At 47.2% G+C, this 25,203-nt stretch overlaps 1 protein-coding gene across 1 annotated transcript in view; it reads left to right on the forward strand.

Moving 5' to 3' along the window:
* Nucleotides 1-1,224: 1,224 nt before the first annotated feature.
* The window catches only part of LOC118770508 (CCR4-NOT transcription complex subunit 2-like), a 54,904-nt gene continuing 30,925 nt past the window's right edge, over nucleotides 1,225-25,203 (forward strand). Inside the window, exon 1 of the mRNA XM_036518229.1 lies at nucleotides 1,225-1,335. Within this exon, the coding sequence (XP_036374122.1) occupies nucleotides 1,225-1,335 (111 nt within the window). The remainder of the gene's footprint in view (nucleotides 1,336-25,203) is intronic.

A 25,203-nucleotide genomic window follows, 5' to 3' on the forward strand; every position in this document is an offset into this window, starting at 1 on the left:
AATGTGAAAGAGTGTGTTTCACTAGTGACAGAGCCCTTTGCACTCACCTGACAAGTAGGATATGCAGTATGCAGGTCCTACACATCTCTATAGTTCCCTTGACTGTATTTCTGTAACCTTTCCCTTCGATGAACCATTAAATGTCAAACGAAGTATTTCACATTTCAACAAGAGGGATACAGTCTATGATTAGTTGAATGACATTTTATATATGCCATTTTATGTTGAAGACATTTTATATAGAAGCTCTTACAATATGAATGTGTAAAGATATGTAGCACTGGCAGCAAAACCATGACCTTTACCCCCACCTGTCATGAGATAGTATGTGTAGTTCAAGGGGCAACTGTTGTATGCCATTAAATGTATTACCATTTTAGTCAAGGTCAGTCATGTTGATGGATTTGCCCACATCAGCTCAAGCTTTCCTTCTCCTCCATGTCCTGAGTGACACTTTGGGTACCCTTGTGTCCAAGCAACCCATTTTACTTCATCAGATTTAGAATAAATACATTTAAATGATAAATAATAGCTCATAAAAAGAGATGCTTAGAAATCCCAATCAAACAGAATCACATTAAAAATGCAACACAAGCTTGCTGATTAGCTACAAAGCACTTAGATTTGATTGCGTGCTAGCTGGCTGTTACGTTGCTCTAATTTTCCACTCCGAGATGGGCCACCATCAGAAGTTCTGTCAGAACCCGAAGTACGGTAAACGCTTTCCCAAGGAAACATGCTAGGTAGCTACACAGCCGAACCAAGCTGCTCACGTTGCTGTCAGAAGCACAGTTTGCAGCCATTGCAACCCCATGACTATTCGATACATTTTAACAGTGAAGACACGTCAGCCTTGATGGAAACAGTTCACAGCAGACAAACCAACAGAGACAAGCCACTGCTAGCTCAATATGTATATGAATTACACATATTCATATACATTCAGTCATACTTGAATTCACGTGTACTGTTGTGAAACAACCGCGCCGGGTGGCATCATCAAAGTAATCCATTTTCACTAATGTTCCGCGGTTGCTGTACTCTGACATTGTCGATTCAAGTGCGTCAGCCGCTCGGGTGGCTTGACACAGAAGAGTTTTCGATTTCGTGTTTCAGATCCATTCCGAAGCTGTCTGACGGCGGGATCGTTGGTCATCGCCAGCCTCTTTTCTCTGCCGAAGTCTCAGAAGACTCACAGGGGAGAAGAGCCCTCCTGAGCTGGCCATGGCTTTGGAGGTCACGGTGAGGTTAGAGGGTAAAGGTTATTCACCCAGCATCCTCGAGTGTCGAATACACAGCCATCTTGGATCTGCGAGGAGAAGAGAAATTAATGCGGTGAGTTTTTTTTTCCTCAGATTTTTTTCTCAAAAAATATTCCGTTCGGTCTGTCGGGTGACCGGTGCATCTCGTCCCTGAACCCCTTCCGTACCCGACGGTGCCGGTTCGGTCGGATTCGGCGTGACCGGCGGGTTTCAATCCGAACGGTTGCATTATTGCTTCTGGTTTTTGTCTGGGGCTATAGCTAAGCTATAAATCGAGAGGGGACTGAGAACCGAGGCAGTGCAGGCCCAACCCGTTCAATAGCCCTTCTCCCATAGTAGCTAATTTGCGAGCAGCTTGTGCCACATAGTCAGCAAGTTAAAACAAGGGGAAATACCACGAGCAATTCAAAGGCGATAAGACTTGGGGTTTATAGGAACGAATGGTTAGAAACACCCTGATAGACAGCTAGCTGCCTACTATACTGGTTGCAGGTAGCTAGCTAGCTAACAGTAGCTGTGCTGTACAATAAATGGCAATGAGCACTCGCCTATGTGTGCTGCAAACTGTTAGCTAACTAGCTACTAAGCTAAATCCCTTTCTTACCCTGTTAGTCAAGATAGTTACTTTCTAACATAGTAGCTGTTGCTTTACAAAGATATGATCTGCTAAGTGAGTGAACAGCAAACTCTCCTTTCCTTTGCAAATTGTATTTGCACAAACAGCTAACGTTAGCTTCATATGTGTACCTGGCTAGCATAGCTAACTGCGGCTCTGGCTGCTTCAGGAAGCAAGCATTTTAAATTGCGCGCTCGTTTGATATTTTGCCTTTATAATATTAGCTTCCTATCTAGCAATATAGCTTCGTTAGTGATCTGCGCTGTCCTTTTGCTTTCTGTCTAACCAGCCTACCTTAACCGCGTTAGCTTTAGTCTGCAACTAAGCTGATGTCCTCCTGACATAGGTATCTCAGTCGATACTCAGTATGTGTAATTTGTTTAATGTAAATTGGCCAGCCAGCTATTTGTCAAGTTATGCTTTAGCTTCTTTAATGTGTCTCTGTTTCGCGCTATTGAAGTGTAAGATCGCTATATAGCCTTTTTAATTTGAAATATGAGTCTTCCAGCGGCAGTGGTGTTTCGACACTACGAGGTAGCTATAGGGGATAGTGCTTTTGCATTTACGTGGTAGCTAGCTAGTTGGCTAGCCTACAAGTTTTAGCTCTGTGGATAAGTTAGCGGTCACGGTAATGGCTAAAGAAGCTGGCTAGGTAAATTTCGCAGGGTTTCGGTAAGTTTGTAAATTGAGCTCGAAAAGGGAGTGCACTACTTGGCTTCCTATGTTAAACTTTTGCGATCGTTATCTCTTGCAGCCATTGCAAATATGGCTGTTGCTGTGCCAATTCATACATTTGATCTTTTCAACGCTGGATGCGCAACAGTGTTGCAATCACCTGATTACTTTAAAACAAAATATGTACTGTCCTAGTGTCTTATCCTTCCCGTAAATGGGTAATATCAGTACTACGTTGCAATGTGTTTTCGTGATGTTTAAATTGAAGTCATTGGCTACTTACGTTAGCGCCACAACCACGTGACTTGTTTAATTCATTTTGAGGTTATTTTTCCTTTAATTTTTGTCCATGCTAGATAAGCCGAAATGCCTCATCTATGTGTTCTGCTGATTTTTATGTCTTTGCCTTGCATCGATAAGGTTTACGTGTACGGTTGTAAATTCCTTAGTGGGTATGATTTATAATCGTTTGGTAAGTTTTACCCGTAAAGAGAGATTTTTGTAATGGAAAGTAAGTACACCTCTGCTACTCTGACAGTAATGTGTCATAAGTGACTACTTTACTAACTGCAACAATTATTTTCAATCATCAGTGAGGTTTTTTCACTTCACTTCACTTCAGGCATTCCTGTCATGATAGTTATGCACCAGTCCTTATCAGCCTATCCTTACTGAGCAAAGAAGCCTTAAAAGCTGCCAAATTGTGTGGTTTATACTGTGAATAACAACAAGATAATATTACAGGTGTTTTTAAATGCCTTTTTTGAAGAACTTCAATCAGTCAAAGTGTGCCAGTTATTGCATTACATCACCAGCTTTTACAGCTAGGGAAGTGGCAAGAGCTATATTAAAATAATATTTTGTCTGTCCTGTGATATCTGCACTGGGGTTAACCAAAACGCATGACAGTGTGGGTTTTCGCCTTTTTTCTACGCTGCTCCTTTTATCTGACAGCCATTTGAAGACCAGGCATTTGAGAGTGCCGCACAGGAAAAGTGCAGACGATATGTCATCCAAATCCATGGTTTCAAATCATAATCCCTGCACTTGAGAGCAGGAGCGCTCACCTTTTTTTAAAAAAAAAAAAAATTCTACAGTGTTTCACATGTGCAGTTGTAGCATTACGCGAAGGCGGCATCCCTGTGGGGTTCCGGCCACACTTCGGAACGAGGCACGTGTAAGAGAAATCCATGTCCGTGAATCAGCGCTGTTAATTTCTTTCCTGTGTGAGCCTGGTTGCCAGAGACAGCCTCAGGGAGGAGAGGGCTGGATTCTGGGCTCTGGCTGTTCCTTGCAGACCACAGTGTTATTTTTTTGCGGCGGTCATCCTCGAAGGTAGAAAACAAATACGCTTGGCTGGTCTGGAATCAGTCTCAGACAACAACCAGCTAACCCCTCTAAAAAGCGAAGAACATTGCTCTGAGTCAGGCAGCTTCAAGTTTTTTTGATCTAACTAACTTCAGAGTACAAAATACTCATCCATCTGGTTGCCTGATACTAAACCTACCCTTGACCACGTTGTAAAGACCCAACAGTGAGCGAGACAGCCAAAAGCACCAAGATTTCCAGTTTTGCTTTGGTTTATTTTGACTCGGTCCTACTCCATTGTAGAGAAATGGGTCCAGGGAGTGCATTAAAAGACATGAATGAATGCACACCATTATTTTCAGAGGTTTCCTAGTCTTTCATTTGTTTCAGTGTTCACAGTGTGACTATTGCTTACACAAATTCCATGTCCCCCGCTCTCCCTATTATGTACTACAGGCAACTCTGGCTTTGGTGTCATACAGTAACTGCTTAATGGATTTTTTTTAAAGTGGTCTTAGTCATACCCAGTGTAGCACAATACCTGCTGTTGAACTAAAATGACCTCGCCGGTAACAGTTAGTACAGAGGTAGAGTCTCATGTGTCCTGTAGATGTCCCTGTCCCAGATGTTTCTGAAACTTTTTATAGTCTTTTGCTTTAGCATGTACTTCTTAAGGCCAATGTCATGGCCAGCTCTGACAGACTTGTGGAGTGACATGGTATCATTCAAACTTTATTGATTACACTGTTACATCTTTTTGCACGGGAGGTTTTAGATTGTTGGATCTTTTGTGCTGTTGTGTTACAGGCTATTTCAGGTTGTTTAACTTGGGGGGAAAATGCAAGGTGCAAGCAACTTTCTGGCTCACTTGGAAAAATTTTTGCCAGTTTCTTTGGCATTCAGAAAACATAGGATTTTAAAACTTTTCGCTTATTTTTTTCTTTCATTGCTTATGAGGAGAACATACCCGAAACTGTAAATTGGCTTCCCAAACGGATACCATTTACATTTTATTTCGTCTGGATGTAGATCCAGACAGGTGCACAGTCTTATTTTCATATTCCTAAGGTTCTGTGTTTGTTTTTTGGTGAGATATATGCCTGTGTTGGGCCCAGTCCATAGTATATAATTAAGTAGCATGCTTCTCAGTGTTGTGCTGTTAACTCTAATCTTTCTTTTAGTCTTGCATGCACAAGACCAGTGGTAATATGTTTTAACGTATCTGATGCTGCTAGAAGTATACAGGTCGAAAGAGCTGCAGGCAAGACGTGACTTTGCATTGGCAGGAAGAAGCTGTAAAACGTTTATTATTAGCAGTAGAAAAAATACAGCTTTTTTGACCTTGTAAATTTATGCAAAGCATAATGAACTCTGCCCACTTATGTGCGATTTTAAAGTTGTCTCAAGTGCACAAGAGCACCGAGCCTTTAATGGAGTTTGTGAAGAGTTTGTGAAGGTATATGGACAGTAAAAATAAATTGGTTCTGCAGAATGTAGTCGGAGCTCCCTTGAGTTTATGCCTGACTGAAGACCGTCCTTAACCAGTGTGTATTGAAATGCATCAATATAGTTTGTTTCCACTGAAGGATCCTCAAGCTTGGTAGCATGTTGGAACACATGTAAACGGGGTCTGATCGGTCTGCCGTTTAAAGGTGTTATTCATGTGTGACAAATCATGCTATTTGATATTCTCCTTTGTGGCAGTTAAAGGAGTGATATGGCTTTTTGGTCTTCAAAAAGGAGGAGAAAAATTCAGACGGAGTCCCGATCTATCTATAAAGACTTTAAAGATGCAAAGTAAATGCCTTTTGTCTGAAATGTAGCGGGTCATTGTTATCCACTGTCAGCTCATAATAAATGCATGTGCTCTTTTGTGACATGATACACTCAACCAGAGTATGCACATAACAAAAATAAGTGAAGTCATGGGACCAGCTGAATACCTTGCCATAAGGCAAAGTTTGCACTTATCCAGTATGCAGTCATACAGAGTTGACTACATAAGCTTTAGAGGTAGTTCAGTATCATTGCACCGCATTCTCTGATACCTATTTCCTTCATCTGGGTTCAGGCTGAGAAAGATGGAGGTTGACGCTAGTTGTGTGTGACTACCCACCGTAGTCCTCTCCAGAAAGATTGTTGACTGCATCTGTGTCCATAAAGAGTCGATGAAAGCCACCCAAACCCTCCTTGTTTTAGCGAGCGTACGGATGTTTTTTTCCCCTCGCGCGGCGTTGAGCAGCTCGCACACCCAGCCGCGAACACCGCTGCTGCCCCCTCCCGCCGAAGAGAATTCAGGCGCCTTTCATTCAGCCTGTGATGAAGCCCGAGGGTGTTGATGAAAATGCAGATTTTTGATTTGTATGCGCCGAGAAATGGCATATAATCAACACCGGCGCGGCCGCTCAGAGAGCCCTTGTTTAATTAGGCGTGTCTGCTGCGCTGCCCTGGGTGTGTGTGTGCGTGTGTGTGTGTGTTTTTGTCCTACTCCAGAAGAGGAAGGTGTGGATCTGGAAGGTGGGTTTCCATTTCCTCTGCCAGCCAGCCTGTGCAGTTACAGCAGACCCCCTGCCTTCCCTCTGCCTTTAGCAAGCGTGCCCGTGCCTATCGGGTTCTGCTTGGAATGCGCCGGTAACCCTGGCCCCGCTTTCGTTCCCCCGTCCCATCCCCTTAATGGCTTCGCTTAAGCCGAGGGCCGTGGAAATCCGCGTCTCTCTTGCCTGCGGAGCTCGTAACAGCGGGAACCGACAGTGTCAGTCATCGGCGGGCTTGAAATCAAACCCGCTGAAGTGTGAAGTACTCTCTGTTTCGTAGCACGATGAGTTTCAGAATGGGGGGGGGGTGAAGGGGGCGAAATGAAATGGGAATATCTCCAGGTGTGTAACGTGTCAAGAACCGGTGCTGCTGAACGAGCAAGGCTTTTTGTTTACAGTGCGAGTGCCCGGTCTTGGAAAAATGTGAATGGGGGGTTGGATGAGGGGGATGGACACAGTGCAGAAAGTGTAGCTTTCTTGTGGTATGTTTTAGGGTTATGTTTTCACTTTTATTTGATATCTCTGCGTATTTGAGAAGTGAACACGAGAAACGAAGACATGTAAACCCTTTAATGTTTAATTCCCTTTAATGGTTCCCTTTAAAGGTTAACCCTTTAACCCTTTAATTCCATGTTTCAGACCTCTCATTTTTTTTTAACAACCATCCACTGCAAGAAGTGACAGCCTTCCAAAGTGTCAGGTCTCTTGAAGAAAGGCCTGGAACCTTATTGTACGGCATCCCAATGAGAGCTCCAGGATCTAAGGGCAGTGTTTAAATGCAAAACTACTGGTCTTGGTCAGTTAAAATGACAACATAAATGCCCGAATAATTGCACATCTTCTGCATGTTCTTAAAGGAAAACAAAATGAATGTAGTTCTTTTTGAGGCAACGGGCAGTTGACACAGCAGCTGCCCGCAGCTTTCAGCAGTAATTTAAAACATGTCGGAACAGTGAAAGCATCTTTGTCCAGATAGCTCAACTGAATTTTTGCACTTAATATTACCAAACTCTTGGTTTTTGCCTCTCATACTAAATGTAAGTTGGAGTGCAAGAGGGTTCACAAAGGGTTCCCCTTTTTTTTATTATGTGTTTTTTGGTTAGTCTAAACATGCTTAAATTGTGGGTCTCCCTAGCCACATCCTCTTTTTAATAGAACAGCAAAGCCGTAGTTCACCCATCATTTGGGGTTCACGAATCTCAGATCCTGTGTTTATGCCGTAAAGTCCTAGATTCTTGGTCTGTACGCATGGTCCGTGAAGCTCATTGGTGTTAACATTGCTAAACCCACAAAGAACTGGCCCTCTTTTGGCCGTAAGTCAGCGATATAAATATGCTGGTGCCACACTGAGACGCTGTATAGGTACAGTGCTGTTTAGGAACAGGTTCTTGAAGCGCAGTAGGAAGGAATAAGTTTTCTTCACACCCTATAACTGCAGTGTGGTCAGCTCATTGAGAGTGGAGCCTCGTTGTTCAAGCATTGTCTTTGTCACTCTGGCAGATGGAGCACGCCTCCCTCTTGCAATTGGAGCCCACCCCTAAATGGCCTTTTTGGAGTGGTATGTAGCTATTCAGCTATGACAGGCCATTTGTAAAAGCCTAGGCCTAATGCTTTGTCAAAATAGCCACCTGCTTTTTTTAAAACTGATATTTAAACTCTTAGGATCAAACGGTCACATTGAAATTCTGGGATGCCGGTTCGCGATCTACAGAAAGAACCTGAGGGTGTTAACTTTCTGTGTGGCTGACCTCTGACCTGTTTCTTCCTTATGTAAAGGTGACACGTTTGCGCCTCATTTCTTAAGTGTTAAAACTGTCTCATTAGCTGATGCTCTGGCACCTGCACAGAGGAGGAGGTCCAATTAAATGTGTCGGAAATTCAGAGATGTTTGGATGATCTCTCCCTGGTGCTCCAATCAGCATCCCTCTCTGATTTTGCATACTGCTTCAAGGTCTTCCCTTAAACAGGTGATGCTTTTAGGATGCTGCTATTTGGCCATTGCATTACTTGCCTTCATCATCTGTGTGTTGACAAATTAATTTGACTGCCCCTGTGTGTCCGTGTGTATCTGTGTATCTATTTGTTTTTCTTTCTGTGGCTACTGATAGAGACTGTAGAGAAATTTGGATGCTACAGAGAGACTCGGACAGAACTTGGTGAAATACTTGGCTTTGGAACAAGGAAGAAATGATGAGATTTTAAGGCGAATACGACTGTTGCAAGAGGTGGTTGGGTCACGCAGTCCTCGGGGGTGGGGGGGCTCAGTCCCTGGAACTCCACTTATAAGACATGCACTCTGCGTTTGATTCTCTGAATTTGGCACATTGTGACTGTTGGGTGCCATTTTTCCTATAAATGCTGTTTTACGTCACTCTGGGGTTTTCTGTCTCTTAAAATCATCAAGGGGTCCATTTTTACTGTCTGCTTTTGGACCTACTGTGAAACAAGAGAAACGCGTTGGCACATACAGTACCTTAAAAGTTACCCCTCAGGAAATCTGACAGCTGTCGTCAGCTGCCATTATTTCCATTCCCCATATTACAAATATAATCAAAATGTGCTTTGTGGGGATATAGCAAGAGTTGTCACAAAGAAGACATTTTGTTCAATTTGAGTGAACTCTTGCTTGGTGGTTCTGTTGTTGTTGTTCGATTTCCAGTTACAATAGATTGAGATGAGTGTTCTTGCCCTCCCAATTTGAAAGTTGTCATAGGTCATTTCTAGAGCTTTTCATCTCACTGAAGGTCCGCTGTATAGCCCTCCCTGGACACACGTGTCTTTTAGTTTCCACAGAAGTTTGATTCAAAAGATGCTGACTGTGGATGCCTGTCCAAAAAGGCAACCTTGTCCTGGGGGCAGCATGGTGGCTCAGTGGTTAGCACTGTTGCCTCACAGCAATCAAATGCCAGCCGTCCAAGGTCCTTTCTTTGTGGAGTTTGCATGTTTGCGTGGGTTTCTGCCGGGCGCTCCGGTTTCCTCCCACCATTAGGGTTAATACTCCTGTCAGCGCCCTTGACCAAGGCACTGACAAAAGAACTGGAGTTGGTCCCCGGGCGCTGCACTGCGGCTGCCCACTGCTTCGGATGGGTCCAATGCAGAAGATGAATTTCCCCACGGGGATCAATAAAGTGTACCATACCACTACCATTTAATGTCGTTGTGGTTAGTCTCTAAAGACAGTTAAGGGCTAAAGTTAAGTTTGAGATCGAGGAAGGGTTGAAGAGGGGCTAAGGACATCATCACATACGAGGACGAGATTGCTTCTGATGAGAACACCACTGTGGGCAGTGTGTTGCAGGGCCCTTCTGGGTTCATTCTTTTTGCTGTCTTTGCTTTCGTTCACGTTGCCTGTACATTGCGCTGAATACCGCAGTCCTGTACAGTGCAAAGTAAGCACTGCATTGATTTAAAGGGCATCTAACAGTTGCATCTAGTAGTTCTAAAAATATGTCAAGTTTACCTTGTGAACTTGTATATCGCAGTAGCCTGGAATGAAATTCTCTGAGTAGTTGAATGTGAACCTCAGGGAAAGTTGCACATAATGATGACATAATGTGCAGCAATATTGTGACCCTTACAAGATTGATAAATATTAATAAGTCTTTCACTTACTCTCTGAGAACCCCCCAAGGTGCCCTTTGATTTACAGCTGTTTTTGAGGTAACTGTGACTAAAGCATTTCCAGAAATATAGATGTGTTTGCGCCTGTGAGGACGTGCACTGGTGTTGAGGGAAGGGGCCAGCTTAACCTACATGTTGTTGAGATCTGAGTCCAGAGTTCCGTCTCAAAGGCCTTGTGAAGTGCTCTGTGGAAGGGAAGCCTCTTACTTATCCTGGATCAGTTGACGTGCCCCGGCATTGGCCGCTTTCACCTGGGCGTCCCGGAGAAGCCGCCAGTGATGTTGGCAGGAGCCCACATTCAGCGATTAACAAGTCAAAAAGAGTCTGCTGCATTCGATCCTACTCTGTTCTGTAGCAAACAAAAAGCTTCAGTCCAGCAGTCCTCGACTTTTCGTAATGAGAAGCTGTGCTGCCAAGGGGATGGCATTTCTGTCGTAACAAACGGTGTCTCATCAGCAATCTGCGAGAGCTGAGGAGGTTCTTACTGTGAGAAATGACACCTCCGGTCAAAAAAAAAATCTGTGGTGAAAAAGCCAGCAGCCGTCGCCTCAAGCTCCAACAGCTCTAATTGGGCCTGCAATGGAGATCATTTCTCTCAAACCCTCTAGCTGGGCCAGCAAACATGTTGGGGGTAGTATCCTTTTTTCGCTGGTTTTTCTTAATCACAGTTACTGCTTTGACCCTAATCCTTGTCAGGTTCCAGGCTTACCTTATATGCATTTACTGCAGATACTGTAGTCAAAATATGCTCCTGCACCACTTTACAGCTGTGCAGTGTCACTGGTACACCTGTAATTAGCATAGAGGTTAAGGAGCAGGACTCATAACCGAAAGGTTGCCAGTTCGATCCCCGCTGGGACACTGCTGCTGTACCCTTGGGCAAGGTACTTAACCCACAATTGCCTCAGTAAATATCCAGCTGTATAAATAGATAACATTGTAAAGAACTGTAACCTCTGTAAGTCGCTTTGGATAAAAGCGTCTGCTAAATGAATAAATGTAAATGTAAATGTAATTGGTTAGTGGACTGCTTCTCCCTACGGTGTGGAATTGTAGTCATTGAGTATACTGGACTACATTTCCCAGCATTAGCCTTAGCCTTAGGGCAGTGTGCTGCCAAGCAACAGCTGTGTCAGGTTGCCGCTGGCACCAGAGGTGGGCTTACACCTGGGTGGAGCTGACACAGGTCACTCACTGCTTTTACCCAAGGTTCAGCAACTGGATAAGGAGATCTGGAAATCCCATTGATTGTCCTTATATACATTTCCACATCAGATGTTGGTGTTTAAATTTAAAATGTGAAATTTCAAATTTAATATTTGATAGATTTTCAAAATCAAAGCTCAAAGAGTGGACCTGTTTTGGATTTAAAAAATCCATCAAATATTGAGGTGGTTATGTACACATAGTCTATTATCAAGCTGGTTCTGTAATATCAGAAGCATTGAGTTGCATCTTAAGTGGAAATCTGCTTTAAGAGTCAGTGCGGCTGATATTTCTTTCAGATGAAATGAGCTGTATTTATTGTTTAGTGTGGTTGTTTTTGCAGTAGACGTTAAACAACAGATTTGAATGCATGCAATCAGAAAAAAGATACTGGTAGGAAATCCTGTCGCATGTCTGCCATGCATCAAGAATTTCGCAGTGGGGATCTGTGTTACCACAGATGTTGTGTCAGAAACATCAAACCGTTTGTATCAGTAATCACAGGAGAGAATAGGCTTCGCTTACAGTGTGTGGTGTGCGAAGGATAATTACCCTGCAACAATTTCCCTGTAATTGGATCTCTAATGAAGACTGCACTCACGCTCCGGATAGTTCACCACGCAGCAGCTCTGTGTGTGTGTGTGTGTGTGTGTGTGTGTGTGTGTGTGTGTGTTACGTGTGGCCTTTAATGTGAGCACTGAGCAATCCGTAAGCTGTCAAACCCTTAAAAGATTATGCACATTGATGAACCTCACAAGACAAGGTAATTGGGCAAATCACTAATAATGTACGTTTTTTCTGAATGTTGTCATAGCAGGAATACTATTTGTCCATTCAACAAGCAGGAGCAGAACTGTTACTCTTTCTTCTCCTAAAAGCTACTGTTGAATGAAAATAACAAAAAATACAAGCCAAAAAAAGAAATAATAAAAGCCATTACGTAGTAGTTGAACTACGCTTTTTATGAGTAGGTCAAATTTCGACATTTTATTTTCATAGAAATAAGCACACTTTGGTTGGAATGAGCACAGTTTGGTTGTTTTTGAACAACCAAGCTTGTAAGCTTTTAACAGAGTATTAAATATGCCATTAGACATAAACAAAGACATTGTGGAACAAAAATGTCATAATATCCACTTTATGGCTACCGACCCTGTGCCTCCTGTGTTTCCTCCCCTGTGATCTCCCGAGGCAGCAGTGAAAATTGCAGCTGATTTCATTCTGAGAATAAACACGGTAACAAACCCTGCTCGTTCCGTGCTAATTCCTACAGCGTAACTCTGAGGGCTGAAAGAGGAGTAATGGCAGCCGAAATGTATCATGAATGAGAAGTGAGAACAGCAGTGTACTGTAAATGAGCTACCTTACAGGTCTTGAGGTCTGCTGGGAAAACCGTGCTGGAAGCGTACCTTCCTGAGGAAATATTAAATGGTGCGCCTCTATGAATTATGACAGATTAGGTTGGGTTTTACACTCCTGTTATTTAATTCTGGCTTAACGTTTTTTTGACACAAGTTCCATATTAAAATTTTCGAATGCCTCCGAGTTGCCGATCTAACGAGCTGCCTTGTAGGCTCATTGGACAAGTAATCCGTTTATTAACCAATGAAATCCACTGTTGTCCCTCTCATGTATAAAGTTTCTTTCTCTGACAGCGTTTCCCAAACCTCTCCTGGAGGACCCCTTGTCCTGCATGTTTTAGACCTCTCCCTGCTCCAACACAGCTGATTCAAATGATCAACTTGTTGCGAACTCCTATAACAAACTGATCATTTCAATCAGCTGTGTTGGAGCAGGGAGAGATCTAAAACGTGCAGGATAAGGGATCCTCCAGGAGGTTTGGGAAACGCTGTTCTATGATGTCTTTAAAACTTACTTACTTATTTCACAGTAATTTTGCTCTATTTGTTTTTTTATATTTTCAGATTTCAAAATGCTTTTGTGATCAGAAGCAGTGGCTGTGTCAGTCGTTAAGCAGGGGAATCCTTTTGTCTTCAGGTACCGGTGTGTGATCGCACGTGTGTGTTTTGATCTGATAAATCGGCCAGCTGCTCCCGAATCGACCGAGCGGAGCCCCTCGCTGAAGGAAGCGCTCTCCGTCATCTCCGCCGCTGCCTGTATCGAAGGTGTCACAGCCATCCCTCTGTTCAGAGACAAACAGGGCATCCCCCAACCCCCACTTCCAACACCCTCCCTCCCCTACGCCATGCCGCTGTGAGGCAGTGAGGCATCTGTCAGCCCAGAGGGGTGGGGTGGGGTGGGGGGGCCTGCGGCTCTTTGTACGCTGTGTCCTCACTCCCACCTGAACCTGAGTGACATTGACAGCGCGTGAGTCTGTGGCGGCGTGAGTCACGGCAGCCGCCGCGGTAAATGCCCCCCCCCCCCGATGCTGAGCGGGACCGCAGAGCTCGCCTCGGCCTACCTGCTCCTCAAATGCTGGCTCCTCCCCCTCCCCGGGGGCCTGAGTCAGCCCTGTGTGGGACTCGGGTTACAGAGGTGCCGCTGCAGGTAGGCGTGCGCAGTGGTCAGGGCCGAAAACCAGCCCTGGTGCTTTGCAGTGTTCAAAGCACGCTTATGCTTGGTTTTCCACATCAAGGCTGATCCTGGTTTTGGACTGCTCAGCCCCTGTTATTGGGTTAGCCAGTGCGTTACATTACATTATTGTCATTTAGCAGATGCTTTTAACCAGAGCGACTCACATAGGTTACAACTTTACATTTTATTACATTTTATTTACTGGGGAAATTCTGGGTTAAGTACCTTGCCCGGGGGGTAGAGCAGCAGTGACTGAGTGGGGAATCGAGCCTGCAGCCTTTTGGTTATGAGCCCGGCCAAAGTGACGTCTGGTGCAAAATCAGAACTTGTGCAGAGCTAGCGCTAAATGCTAGCCTGGCTCCTCAGATGTCTTGCTGACAGCAACGGTTTGAAGGTTGAAATTCGCTGAACAGCCCCGGCAGTCTGTGATCGCGCTCGCTGTGAATGAAGAGGTCTCCTTCTCTTTGAGTAATTCTCCAGATTTCTCCACACCTGGCGGAGTTCGTATCTCCATGGAAACGGACAAGCTGAGAACCAGCTGGTCCTGTCCCACTTGCATTTCCTGTGTAGTGCTGTTGAGCCAAGTCTTCACTGCCATCTAGGTGTTGAACTGTGTTTACCTGATGATGAGAAGATATTGGCCATCATGTCCGGTTTCTTAGAGTAGCCTGATCTATTTCACAACTAGGTTTTAATGTACAAGTGCCCAAGTATTATGCATGCAAAAGAATGCAAAACACAGACCAATGAATGTGGAATAGTACATTTTATGCAGGCTGTTTAGCTGGTCAGTGTGATACCAGACTCTGTAACATTATTCTTTGGTAATTAGACTGTGACTTTCACTAGAAGGTCATTAGAAGCTGACCTTGAAAAAGATGCTTTTTTTAATGTAAATGATTAAAAAGAATATAGATTAAAAATGCTCTTAGGAATTTTAAGGAATTTGAAGAGTGAAAATGTGAGTGAACAAAATGTAGCTGGACATATTTCTTGACCCTCGAAAGTCCATAGCGCTCCAAAACGAGCTGAACTCTGTTGGTGCGGTCCGCCACTCTTGTTTCTCGTGATTTAAGAGGTGCGCTGCTGCACTAACCGACGGAAAAACACCAGCTGAGGCGTTATTTTAAGGTGAGGTTTTGCGTCCGTGTCGTCGCCGTTTGGTTTCGCTTTCGTGCTCGGTTTTCTGCCTTCTGTCACCGCGCGAAGGCTGCGTTGTGAAAGCGTCAACAGCGTGCCGTGCGACGTCTCACTCCGCCAAAAAAAACCTGCTCCCGTTGAGGTTTTCCTCCAAGTTTCATCAGGAGGGACTTCGCCTGCGTTGAATCGAGGCTGAGAAAGAGCTGTTCCAGTAATCTGGACTTCTGTTCCCCCTGAGAACATATATTCAGATAATCTAACCCTGCTTTTTTTCCTCAGCCACTGCAGAGATTTGCTCACATTTGTTTTCCGACAAGATTTAATATGATCTCCATAATCGACGAGTGACCAAATATTGTCCCACTCTGAATAATTGAGTTTTACGGCTCATCACCAGTTTAGACTTGGGATCAATGAATTGTTCCCAGTCACACTCTCACTCTCGGTAGCTGAATATAAATCTCCAAACCTTTGGGTTACGGCTTAATTCAGGCACTGAATTGATTGTCAGCATGGCTACATTGACTTGAAGCAGCAGAGGCCACCAAACCCTTGGAATATCCTACATTTATACTTTCTAAAGGATAGTGACTGTGGCTGGTGGTTTGCTGCTGCTTACTTGGTCAGGTGTCATTTGAACAGCTGGACTGCTCCAGGGAGCTGCCAGTTTCACAGAGGAGAATGTCAGCACTGCCATTCATAATAGGAACAGGAGCTAAAGTCCTGCTGCTTAGCCATTTAGCTGTTCCTGGGTTTTCCAGCAGCAGGTACAATGCGGTACAATGTCTCTGGCAGGTACACCTTATGCCTTTTGTTGCCTCAGCACTGCAACGGTCTGGAGAGCCTGCATTAGTAGAATGGACCAAACTGCTATTTATTGTGAGGAATGTAACACTGTGTGCTCTTAGCTTGATTGGTGAGACCATCTGTGTGGCACCATAGTAGAGTAGCCCCACTAGTAGAGTGGATGGGAGGGCCACTCCCAAACAGCAGGAGGAAAATTGTTGTCTTGTCAAAGGTTGTCGCCATGACGCACTGTGACCGTCAGTCGGTACAATTAAATGTAGCGACTTTTTATGGTCAATATCACGCCATGAAGGCCTTAATGTTTGCAAACGGGTGAACAGAACCACCGTCATGCACATTGTGTAAATAGCTACGGCGTGGTGAAGAGCGCGTGGCCCGTGTGGTGGAGCCCCCTCGGAGGGTGCGTCCTGGGCCGAGCCGGACGGCGTGGCGCCCTAACGGCGGAGGCGCAGATGGTGCAGGCCGCCTGCCACGTGGCGGACATATGCTGCTCTCCGCCGTGACTTGCTGCCGGACGCTCTTTTCCTCACTTCCCTCTGCGGATCGGATGAGCGCAGGCTCGGATTTTTTGCTCCAGGACCCCACGCTGAAGGTAGAGGGTCAAGCATGGCACTGCAGCGATGGAGACACCTCTTCATTACATTACATTACAGTATTGGCAGACACCCATTCAGAGCAACTTACATAGGTAACAGTTTTTACATTTTACACGCTGGTACAGCTTGATACTGAGGCAATACTGAGGCAATTCTGGGTTAAGTACCTTGCAGCAGTGCCCCAGTGGGGAATTGAACCGGCAACGTTTCTGTTACAAGTCCTGCTCCTTACCACTATGCCACACTGCCGCCCCCAAACTTGGCAGTGTCATCTTTAGGTGGAAATGTGTGTCAAAAACTGCCTGTGTGAGGTCCTGTAGAGATGTCACAATTTGGATAGCTCTTCGCAGTATCGGTAGCGTCACGTGGGGTGTAATTTCTGAGCCTGTTGGAGAACTACAGACAGGCCTGCATGAGTACGCCAGACGAAAGTTTGACGAAAACATGTCGTCTGCTCAAGTGGTTTGGCATCGTGCTCACCACCTACTCTATATCCAAACAAATACCCCTGCAGTATGTCCCTCTCTGAGGGATGTTGTACACAGCAGCTTTTTTTTGTAATTGCTTTTGTTACTTTGTTAACAGCCTGAACTACGCAACTGGCATGACTGTAATTTTATTTTCCCCTAAGGCTGCAAGGTAATAAGGTTTTTGTGTGTTGTGTCTTGTCACAAGTAGATGCCGTTCCTTAGGGCTTGTGGCTTCCTCGTGGCTTACTACATCCGCATCCTGTATATGTGTCCCCGGGTATTTACTGAGATAATTCTGGTTAAGTGACTCCCTTGTGGCTACAGCAGTCTTAACCTTAGCAGGGTCTGAACCCTGAAAACAGTGCAAGGCCACTTCCATAATTGTTGTACCACACTGGTTGAACCAGCAGGACAGAGTGACTCATTCTCCTGTTCAGACCTGTGCTTTGCAGAATCTTGGGAACAGGAGCACTACAGACCAGACCTGTGTGAAAGTCCATCCATTACTAACCAGTGAGGTAGAATAAACCTGGAGGTCTGTAGGGGAAAAAGTGAGAGGGAGCAGAACATGGGGCTTTTCAAATGAAATTTCCCTCCTGTGTATCTCTGGCAGTTATGCTCCCAGCATTAGGCCCAGAGTGCCCCGCAGTCAGAGCTTGCCTGCAGTAAAAAATTGGAGGGAAAACAAATGCATTATTTAAAACCAAGAGGGAAGCTCTAGCCCATGCCCACTTGTAGAGATCTCATTGGTCGGTCAAAGTCCTGCCTCGCCTCCAGGTCTTTCCCCATTTGTCCGCAGGCATCAAGTCATGCCTGGGGAGAAGGATCAAGTTACTAGACCGGGCAAGCAGGGAGGAGGAAGAGAAGGGAAAGGAAAGCTGATTTCATTAGCAGGCTCAGCTTTGGAGGATAGTGTGTGCAAATGGTAATTACCAAGGGGGGGGGGCGGAGGGAGGGAGAGGTGGGGCTGTTTACTCCCTTATCGCATATGCTATCTTGGCTGAGCGTGCGTTAAAATCAGGTGCTCGGGCTTGCCTGTCGGCTCCACAGCTAGCGGCGCTCCTCCAAGGATCCCGGGAAAGGATTCGCTCCATCCTGGCAGGAGAGGGAACCGTGTGTTAGAGCCGCAAAGAAACAGGTGACCAGTTCCTCCTGTCCGTCAGAGACGAGGCTTCGCATTGCTGTGTAAAAGACCTTCTATTCCCAGTCTGTGTTGATAAATGCACTCATGTCCTCTCCTCTTGCGTCCTTCTTCACATGAAAAACTGACTTAAAAAAAATCGCCATGTAGCGAGTTTAACCCCTGAGCTGAGCGTATACGCTGCGGACAATATGAATGCTGTCTAGGGAGTGTTTTTCCTCTTGTCAGCACCGCTGTCGAGGTCTTCAGGACTCGTTGGGATCACAGAGGGATTGAAAATGCCATTTGCCTATTGCTTTTGCAGAATGTTTACTACAGTCTTCTGTAGGGTGATGGAAGTGCATCAGTTATGCAACGTGTACACAGTGCAGCTCCCACTGGTTTTTCAAGTGCGCTTACCAATCACAGGTTTCTGCGCGTTCACAAACTAACGCACACAAATAAGCATCTTACTACCTGCCTGGGAAAGAGTTTACTGTGGTTGTCATTGTTGCTTGGAACCCTACTGTAAGCATCCTGTATTTATGCCCATTCTGAATGCAGCCTGAGTGGCTTACAGCCACAATGCCCTTCTGACACCTTTGACAGCTGTGTGGGTCAGACGATGCCCGTGGGGTTGCTTAACTGCAGACAGGCCGTGTTGATATCTCACCCTGGACCTTATATTGCATTATTGGCTTTTAGCAGATGCTCTTATCCAGAGCGACTTGCAGTGACAGTTTAACAATGTTATCCATTTATACAGGTGGGTTTTTACTGAGGCAATTGTGAGTTAAGTACCTTGCCCAAGCGCACTGTAGCAGTGTCCCAGTGGGGAATTGAACTGGCAACCTCTTCCTCCTTAACCACTGTGCTACAGAAGGGAGAGAGGCCTGTATATGAGCGCTGCTGTTATCTCTGTGGCAAGGGTGACCTCGACAGCGAGCTCCTTTTGTGAAGAGACTCTGTTTGTTCAGATGTAGCCTTGAGGGTGTGTATCTGTGTGTATCTGCTGCAGAGTGAGGCAGGCCCGCTGTGAGCATTGATATGGGAGCTGCGGTGTGCAGTGGTGTGTAGCCGTTATGACGCAGGTGCAGGCAAGGCCTCAGGCAGCCGCGGCGTCAGGGGGCCTTGCGCTGGAGCTGTTTTTGCCCACCCTCCAGGGGGGGCTCCGCTGGGTATCAAACGAGCCGTTCTCTTAATTTAGGGTTTTTGATTTCCCTCCGAAGGCAGATCAGCTGTTCGTTGATCAACTGATTTGCGTCTGCCAGGGGGATATGGAGGTAGCTATGAGATGAGTGTGGAGCCTGGGCCTACACAGGCAGGTTTCATGTGTGGATCGCTGGAAGGCAGCCAGTGTAATCGCAGACAGAGATCATTTGTGTGTAGTTATGTCCCTAGCACAGAATAGAGCTGGGAATGTAAACCTCCACAGGACACGACTTCAGAAACTCACTGAGGACGGTGAGCACGCTCGAACACCGCTCGGGTGTGTGTCCCCAAGGTGTTAAAGGACTGACACATTCGCTGCAAAACCTGCCTCAGAGCGTCATCCTCACAGTGCCGCTAGCATTCACCTTCAGTGGGGCCACGAGGCAGCCCGTCAGAGCACGGTTGGGGGTTGGGGGTTGGGCGTCCGCCGGGCGTAGCCAGAGCTCGATCGGGCCCCAGACCGGACCGTATCCTCTCCAGGCGAGCGGAGGAGCTGACACTTCATCAGCGGGCTCTGCCAGGGCGACGCTCTGGATTTACGTCCTCTGGAACGGCTCCGCGCTCCTCCTCCCTGCCAAGGCTGCGCCGCGCTCCTCGCCACCCACGGCCTCTCGCTCCCCGACATAAATCTGCCAGCGGACGCGTGATCCTCGATCCCCGAGCAGAGAGCAGCTGGCTCAGGGTCACCGCCTCCCACATTCTTCATCCTCCCATACAGAACTCATCCCCGCTAATAAAAGGATACGTACGGCTCCCTGTCAGGACTGATAGCAGGTTAGCGGCACTGTGGCACGGTAGGAAGGAGCGGGGCTTGCAACTGAAAGGTTGCTGGTTCAGATCCCTGCTGGGGCGCTGCTGCTGTACCCTTGGGCAAGGTACTTAACCCAGAATTGCCTCAGTAAATACCCAGCTGTATAAATTGATAATATGTAAACATTGTAACCTATGTAAGTCACTCTGGATGGTGGTGTAGCATAGTGGTAAGAAGCAGTACTGGTGACTGACAGGTTGCCAGTTCAATTCTCTGTTGGGACACTGCTGCTGTACCCTTGGGCAAAGCGCTTGACCCAGAGTTACCCTGAAATATCCAGCTGTATAACTAGATATCATGTAAAAACTGTAACCTGTGTAAGTTGCTCTGTATAAGAGCGTCTGCTAAATGCCAACGGTGTAATGTAATGTTAGTGTTGCCTGCCCCCAGCTCTCACTCTAACACACAGGCCGCACTCAGAGGCATGGCGGCAGCGGCGGTGGTGGAGATTATCGTGGCCCTCTGGGCTCTAACCCTGGTGCAGCTGCCCGGCGAGGGGCCGCGAGCGTGTGGAATGAGTATAAGGTCAAGTGCCGCTAATTCTTTGCAGCTCACGCCGGAGCTCTCCGTTTGATCGGCGGCGGAGCTCGTTGCGCTCGCCTCCACGGATTAAGCAGAAGGGAAAACGGAAATCCTTTGAGTGGGATTAAAACATCGCCCGGCGGCGGCGTGAGAGTCGCCAGCGCTGGGCTCGGCGGAAATGAGGCGCGGTTGGGGTGGCGGTACATTACGTTACGTTACATTACATTACATGCATTTAGCAGATACTCTCATCCAGAGCAACTTTCAGCACAATAGAGCATAAGTGTATCCGTTCGAGTTAAATGAGCAACAGAGTTAGACCAGGCTAACAATGCTCCCAGACCAGTGAGTGTGAGCATAATTCAAGCCCTACCACAGATTAAATTGTGCAACCTGACTATACAACACAAGTCAAGTATAGTACCATACGTACGTAGGGTTGCCAGGGTGGGCAGTAACCTCTCCCCCTCCAGCATCCCCTCCCCAGGTTGATGCAGGGATGAGCTGCTCCACGCTCCTGTGGGATCTGGGTCAGCGCGCCACTCCTCGTCCCACCCGCTAAGCCCCAGATCCGGCCAATCGCCCCGCGGCAGGCCGGGCAGCTGGAGGTGTGGTGTAGCCGTGAGCGTGGGGCAGCAGAGCGCAGGGGAGGAGGTAGCGCGTCACGCCACGGCCCCCCGTGGAGCCCAGCCCTGCTGTCTGAAACGTGCGGGCCAACGAGGTGTGGCGGCCGCTCCGTCCGAAACCCTGGCCCTCTTCCAGTCTCAGGACTCTTCCTCTGTGCGTTGTTACGCATAAACAGAAATGTGACTGGGCTCTGCAGTGCACTGGGCAATGAACAGGCTTCTTAGCAGCTGCCTGCCCTCTTGAGTCCTGGGGGAGGGTAATGCTGTTGTACCCTTCAGCTAGGTGTTCGTCCTGAATAGCCTCAGAGTATGTCTTGGTGTGTAATATATCAATCGTAGACTATGCAACAAGGTGCACCATAGAGGAGCATGTCTCTGAGAGAAGTCAGTCCTGCAGTATAATGAGTGCAAAGCTTTCATCCCGGTTTCCTGTAGGATAGTTTTACATATAACATGCTTGTCGTTATTTTGGTATATTTTGTCCATGAAGCGCTAAAACTTTTAGCACTTTGGGCGTATGGCAAAAGCTGAAGATCTCATGCAGTTTTTAAGAGCTATTCAAATAGAAACAGTTTTGGAAAATTTGGGCTCGTGATTATAATGACTTAATTGAACAATTAAAACCTGCGGTGGACCGAGACCCCTCAGGAAAGTCACCTGCCTGTGCTGTGTGTCGCAGTCTGTAATGATTGAGAAACTGTGGGAGCTCCACAAACCAAAGTCCTCAAAACGGGGTCAGGGCGTGTGGCCCACAGCCCAATGCCTGTGCTGCCCACGGGCTGTTTGTGAGTGTAACCATGGTAGCCCTCAGATAAGGAAGTGTTAAATCCCTAAAATAGACCAGGCCTGTGCTCCCACCTAAGTGAAGGACGGTCTCTTCCAAATCGTGGTGTGGAATTTGATTTGGCAGATAGTGAAGGATCGGTGCCCACTACACTCAGAGGCCTTGTTGTGCTCCCTGGAGACAACCCAGTATTTTCGTTGTGCACCGTTGGTCACACACACAGATATTGTCACTTGGTCTGGGAGCTGTGCTTATCTCCCTGCACGTCACTCACTGAGCAAACTGACAGGAAAGAGGCAGACGGACCTTTTTTTTATTTGTTTTGTTTTTATTATTTAGCTGACGCTGTTGTCAGGGACAGAGTGGTGAAAATGCCGCTGAGCCTTGAGTCTGTCTCGTTTTGACAGCTTCTGCCCGATTGATTAGATATCATGGGAACAAATACTTTCTGATCGATCCTTCCACCGGCCAAAGTGCAGAATCATTTTCTCTTTTGTCTCCTTTGTCTTGTCATCCTGGTGGCAGTAAATGCTTATCTTCACCACAAGGCAGCTGCAAAGAGTGAATATTACACAGCGCACTTTCCAGCTCCTGAGCTTTACCATTGCGGTTCTCCTGATTTTACTGGTGGACGGTGTCTTGGTTGCGGTGTCATCCGTTACCACAGCCTTGAAATGTCGAGTTGGGAGCAGCATCAAAAGCCCATGTGAAAAATGCAGCGTCCACACGTGTTATAGATGGACGCGAGGCACAGGCTGTCGGCGTTCATCCAGCGGTTACGCGGTGAATCAGCCGCTGGAGTGGCAGAGGTGAGCTGTGCTCTGTACATCTGCAGAGGCGGAGAGCGCGTGCACGCTCGCCGTTAATCACGAATCGCCCTCCGCGCAGTGCACGCCTCGCTCCGAGTCGCCGCTCCGTCCGAGCTGCCCCGCTCCTGCTCGTAGCCCTCAGAAAGCGTCTGTTTTGCAGAAAAATGAACCCCCCTTCCCCCCCCAACAAACCATTAATTATTTAGTCCCCGCAAACTTGCAAACGTGTCTGTGCTTAGCAAGTAGGATTTATTTATTTATTTATTTATTTATTTAATTGATCTCAGGTCTCATGAGCGAAGTCGGTGGTGGGCATGTCACGAGATGGCTGCTTCAGTAGAGGTGCGTCTGTAAGGGAGCGTGCGCGGAGATGCAGAGCGTGTAGCGGCGTTCATCGTTGGTGTTTGTGTGAATTGCTGCTTGACACCGCCTGTGTGAAAGGCTGAGCTCGGGAGGGAAAGTGCTTTGTGGTCTGACAGGGGCCTACGTGCGGTGCAGATCTGTCCTTGCTGATGTGTTTGACCTGGATTCCCTACTGTGATGCCTGGTTAGGGGGGGGGGGGGGGTTGGGGGGTGCGTATCAGTTCCCCAGGAATGCGTCTGCTGTATGGACGCACTAACCCCCCCCTCCCCCCCACCCCCCACTCCTCACCCCTCAGGGCAGCTGGCTGCTGTGCTCCAGAAAAGCCCCCAGTGCTCGGCACACAGATGGTCTCAGCTCCCCCCACACACGCCCCTTGCAGCATCACTCCGGCCTCGCTGTGCATTGTGAAGCTGCTGCTCCCTGCCAGAATCCGCCCATCGGCGCAAAGGCAAAGCCGGGGGCGGGGGGGGGGGGGGGACGTTTGCTCCCTGAGCTTTCGAGGCTGAGTGGGGCTTTTGTGTGGGAGTGTGAGGTCAAGGCTTCGGGCCTGCTCCTTTCAGCAACCTTCTGCCCCCTGCTCAGACTGCCGTCTGATTGTAATTGTCAAGTACATTGTATGTGTGCACAACAGGCATAATGGCAAATGGTAGACACCGGAGAGCTTTGGAGGTGCGGTGGGAGAACATCGTAGAGGCTTAATTTCTGTCTTAACCTCCATAACATTCTGTCCGATCCAGTCTACCTTCGAAACCCGCCGCCGCTCTTGTGTTACGCAACCCATCGCACTGCGCGGGGCCGGTCCTCCGTGCGTTTTATTGCGCAAACGTAAGTTACGGTTTCCTGTAAAGTCCGTGCGTGACCGCCTTCCCCAGCTGCTCCATCTGCTTTCCCACAGCAGCGCCCCGCAGCTGACCGCGCTGCACCGGGGTCGGCGGGAGGCCCCCGCATCTGAGGATCCCTCCGGAACGCGGCCCTGCAGCCCCGCCCCCCCGGGTTCACACGCCGACGTATCGGATGTCTGAGAAGAGCTGCCGCTGTCTGAGCCTTGCACTTTTTTTCCTCCGCTAAGTCGTTTGGCCCAAAGCTCTGTTGGCTCATTGCTGCAATGCAAGCAATGGCCTAATGGCATGAAGAAGTCAATCTGTGCATGCGCATGTCGGGCGGCAGTGTAGCGTAGCGGTTAAGGAGCAGGACTTGTAACTGAAAGGTTGCCAGTTCGATTCCCTGCTGGGGCGCTGCTGTTGTTGCATGGGCAAGGTACCTAACCCAGAATTGCCTCAAGCTGTATAAACGGACAACGTAATTGTAACCGATGTAAGTTGCTCTGGATAAGAGCGTCTGCTAAATGTCAGTAATAACATAATGCTTTATGGTCGTTCTAGTTTGTCTCCCATGTGCCAGGGGCAAGCCCAGTCCTCAAGGACAAGTCCTGCCAGTTTGCTTTGACCTTCATTTTTTTATTGAAGCCTTTGTTTTAACTCCCACAGTTGATTGATTGCAAGTGGAAAGATAAATGCATCTCTCATGGTGCTGTGTCCTGCCTGCTGTTTAAAGCTAGAATTAAGGTGAGCGTGTGCGTAAGGTTTATCGGACCACGAGGGCACTATCCCATGTAAAACTCAGACCCCAGGATGTTTCGGCCAACATTGCCACGCCGTTAGTCCGTAACGCGCGTAAGCAATCCAACGCAGAACCAACAGCTGGGTTCCAGTGTCTCTCGGCCGTGCAGCTGGAAAATGCCACCAGGGATGGTGAATATTTAAAAGGACTTTTACCAGTCTGCCGCAGTTCAGTACTAATGTCAGTCTGTCAGATGATACATTGTTCATTGTGGTGCCTTAATGGAAGACACTGTCGGGAAACTTGGCAAAATAAATAAATAAAGCGGTGGGCTTAATAGGTGCTTTCATCCATGCCAGCCGGCTTGAATGCCATAGTGTGTTTACTCATTTGTCCCTACCACCACCTCATATAATTAAATAAGGCCAGCTGTCCCTTGTTATTGGGTCTTAGTGCACTAAGCCACCTGCTGGCTGCAGTCAGTCTGGCTCTGGACTGTTAGGCCTTTATTTAAAACGACTCCTTTTTTTTCGGTCTGGTCACAAAGGCTGGTGTGAACTGGTGTCAGAAATTTTGGTATTTATCCTTGGGGCGTGTTAACCGAGCACGAGACGCATTCCATTTT

Source organism: Megalops cyprinoides, chromosome 23 (genome assembly GCF_013368585.1).
Source record: "Megalops cyprinoides isolate fMegCyp1 chromosome 23, fMegCyp1.pri, whole genome shotgun sequence".
Classification (NCBI taxonomy): Eukaryota; Metazoa; Chordata; class Actinopteri; order Elopiformes; family Megalopidae; genus Megalops; species Megalops cyprinoides.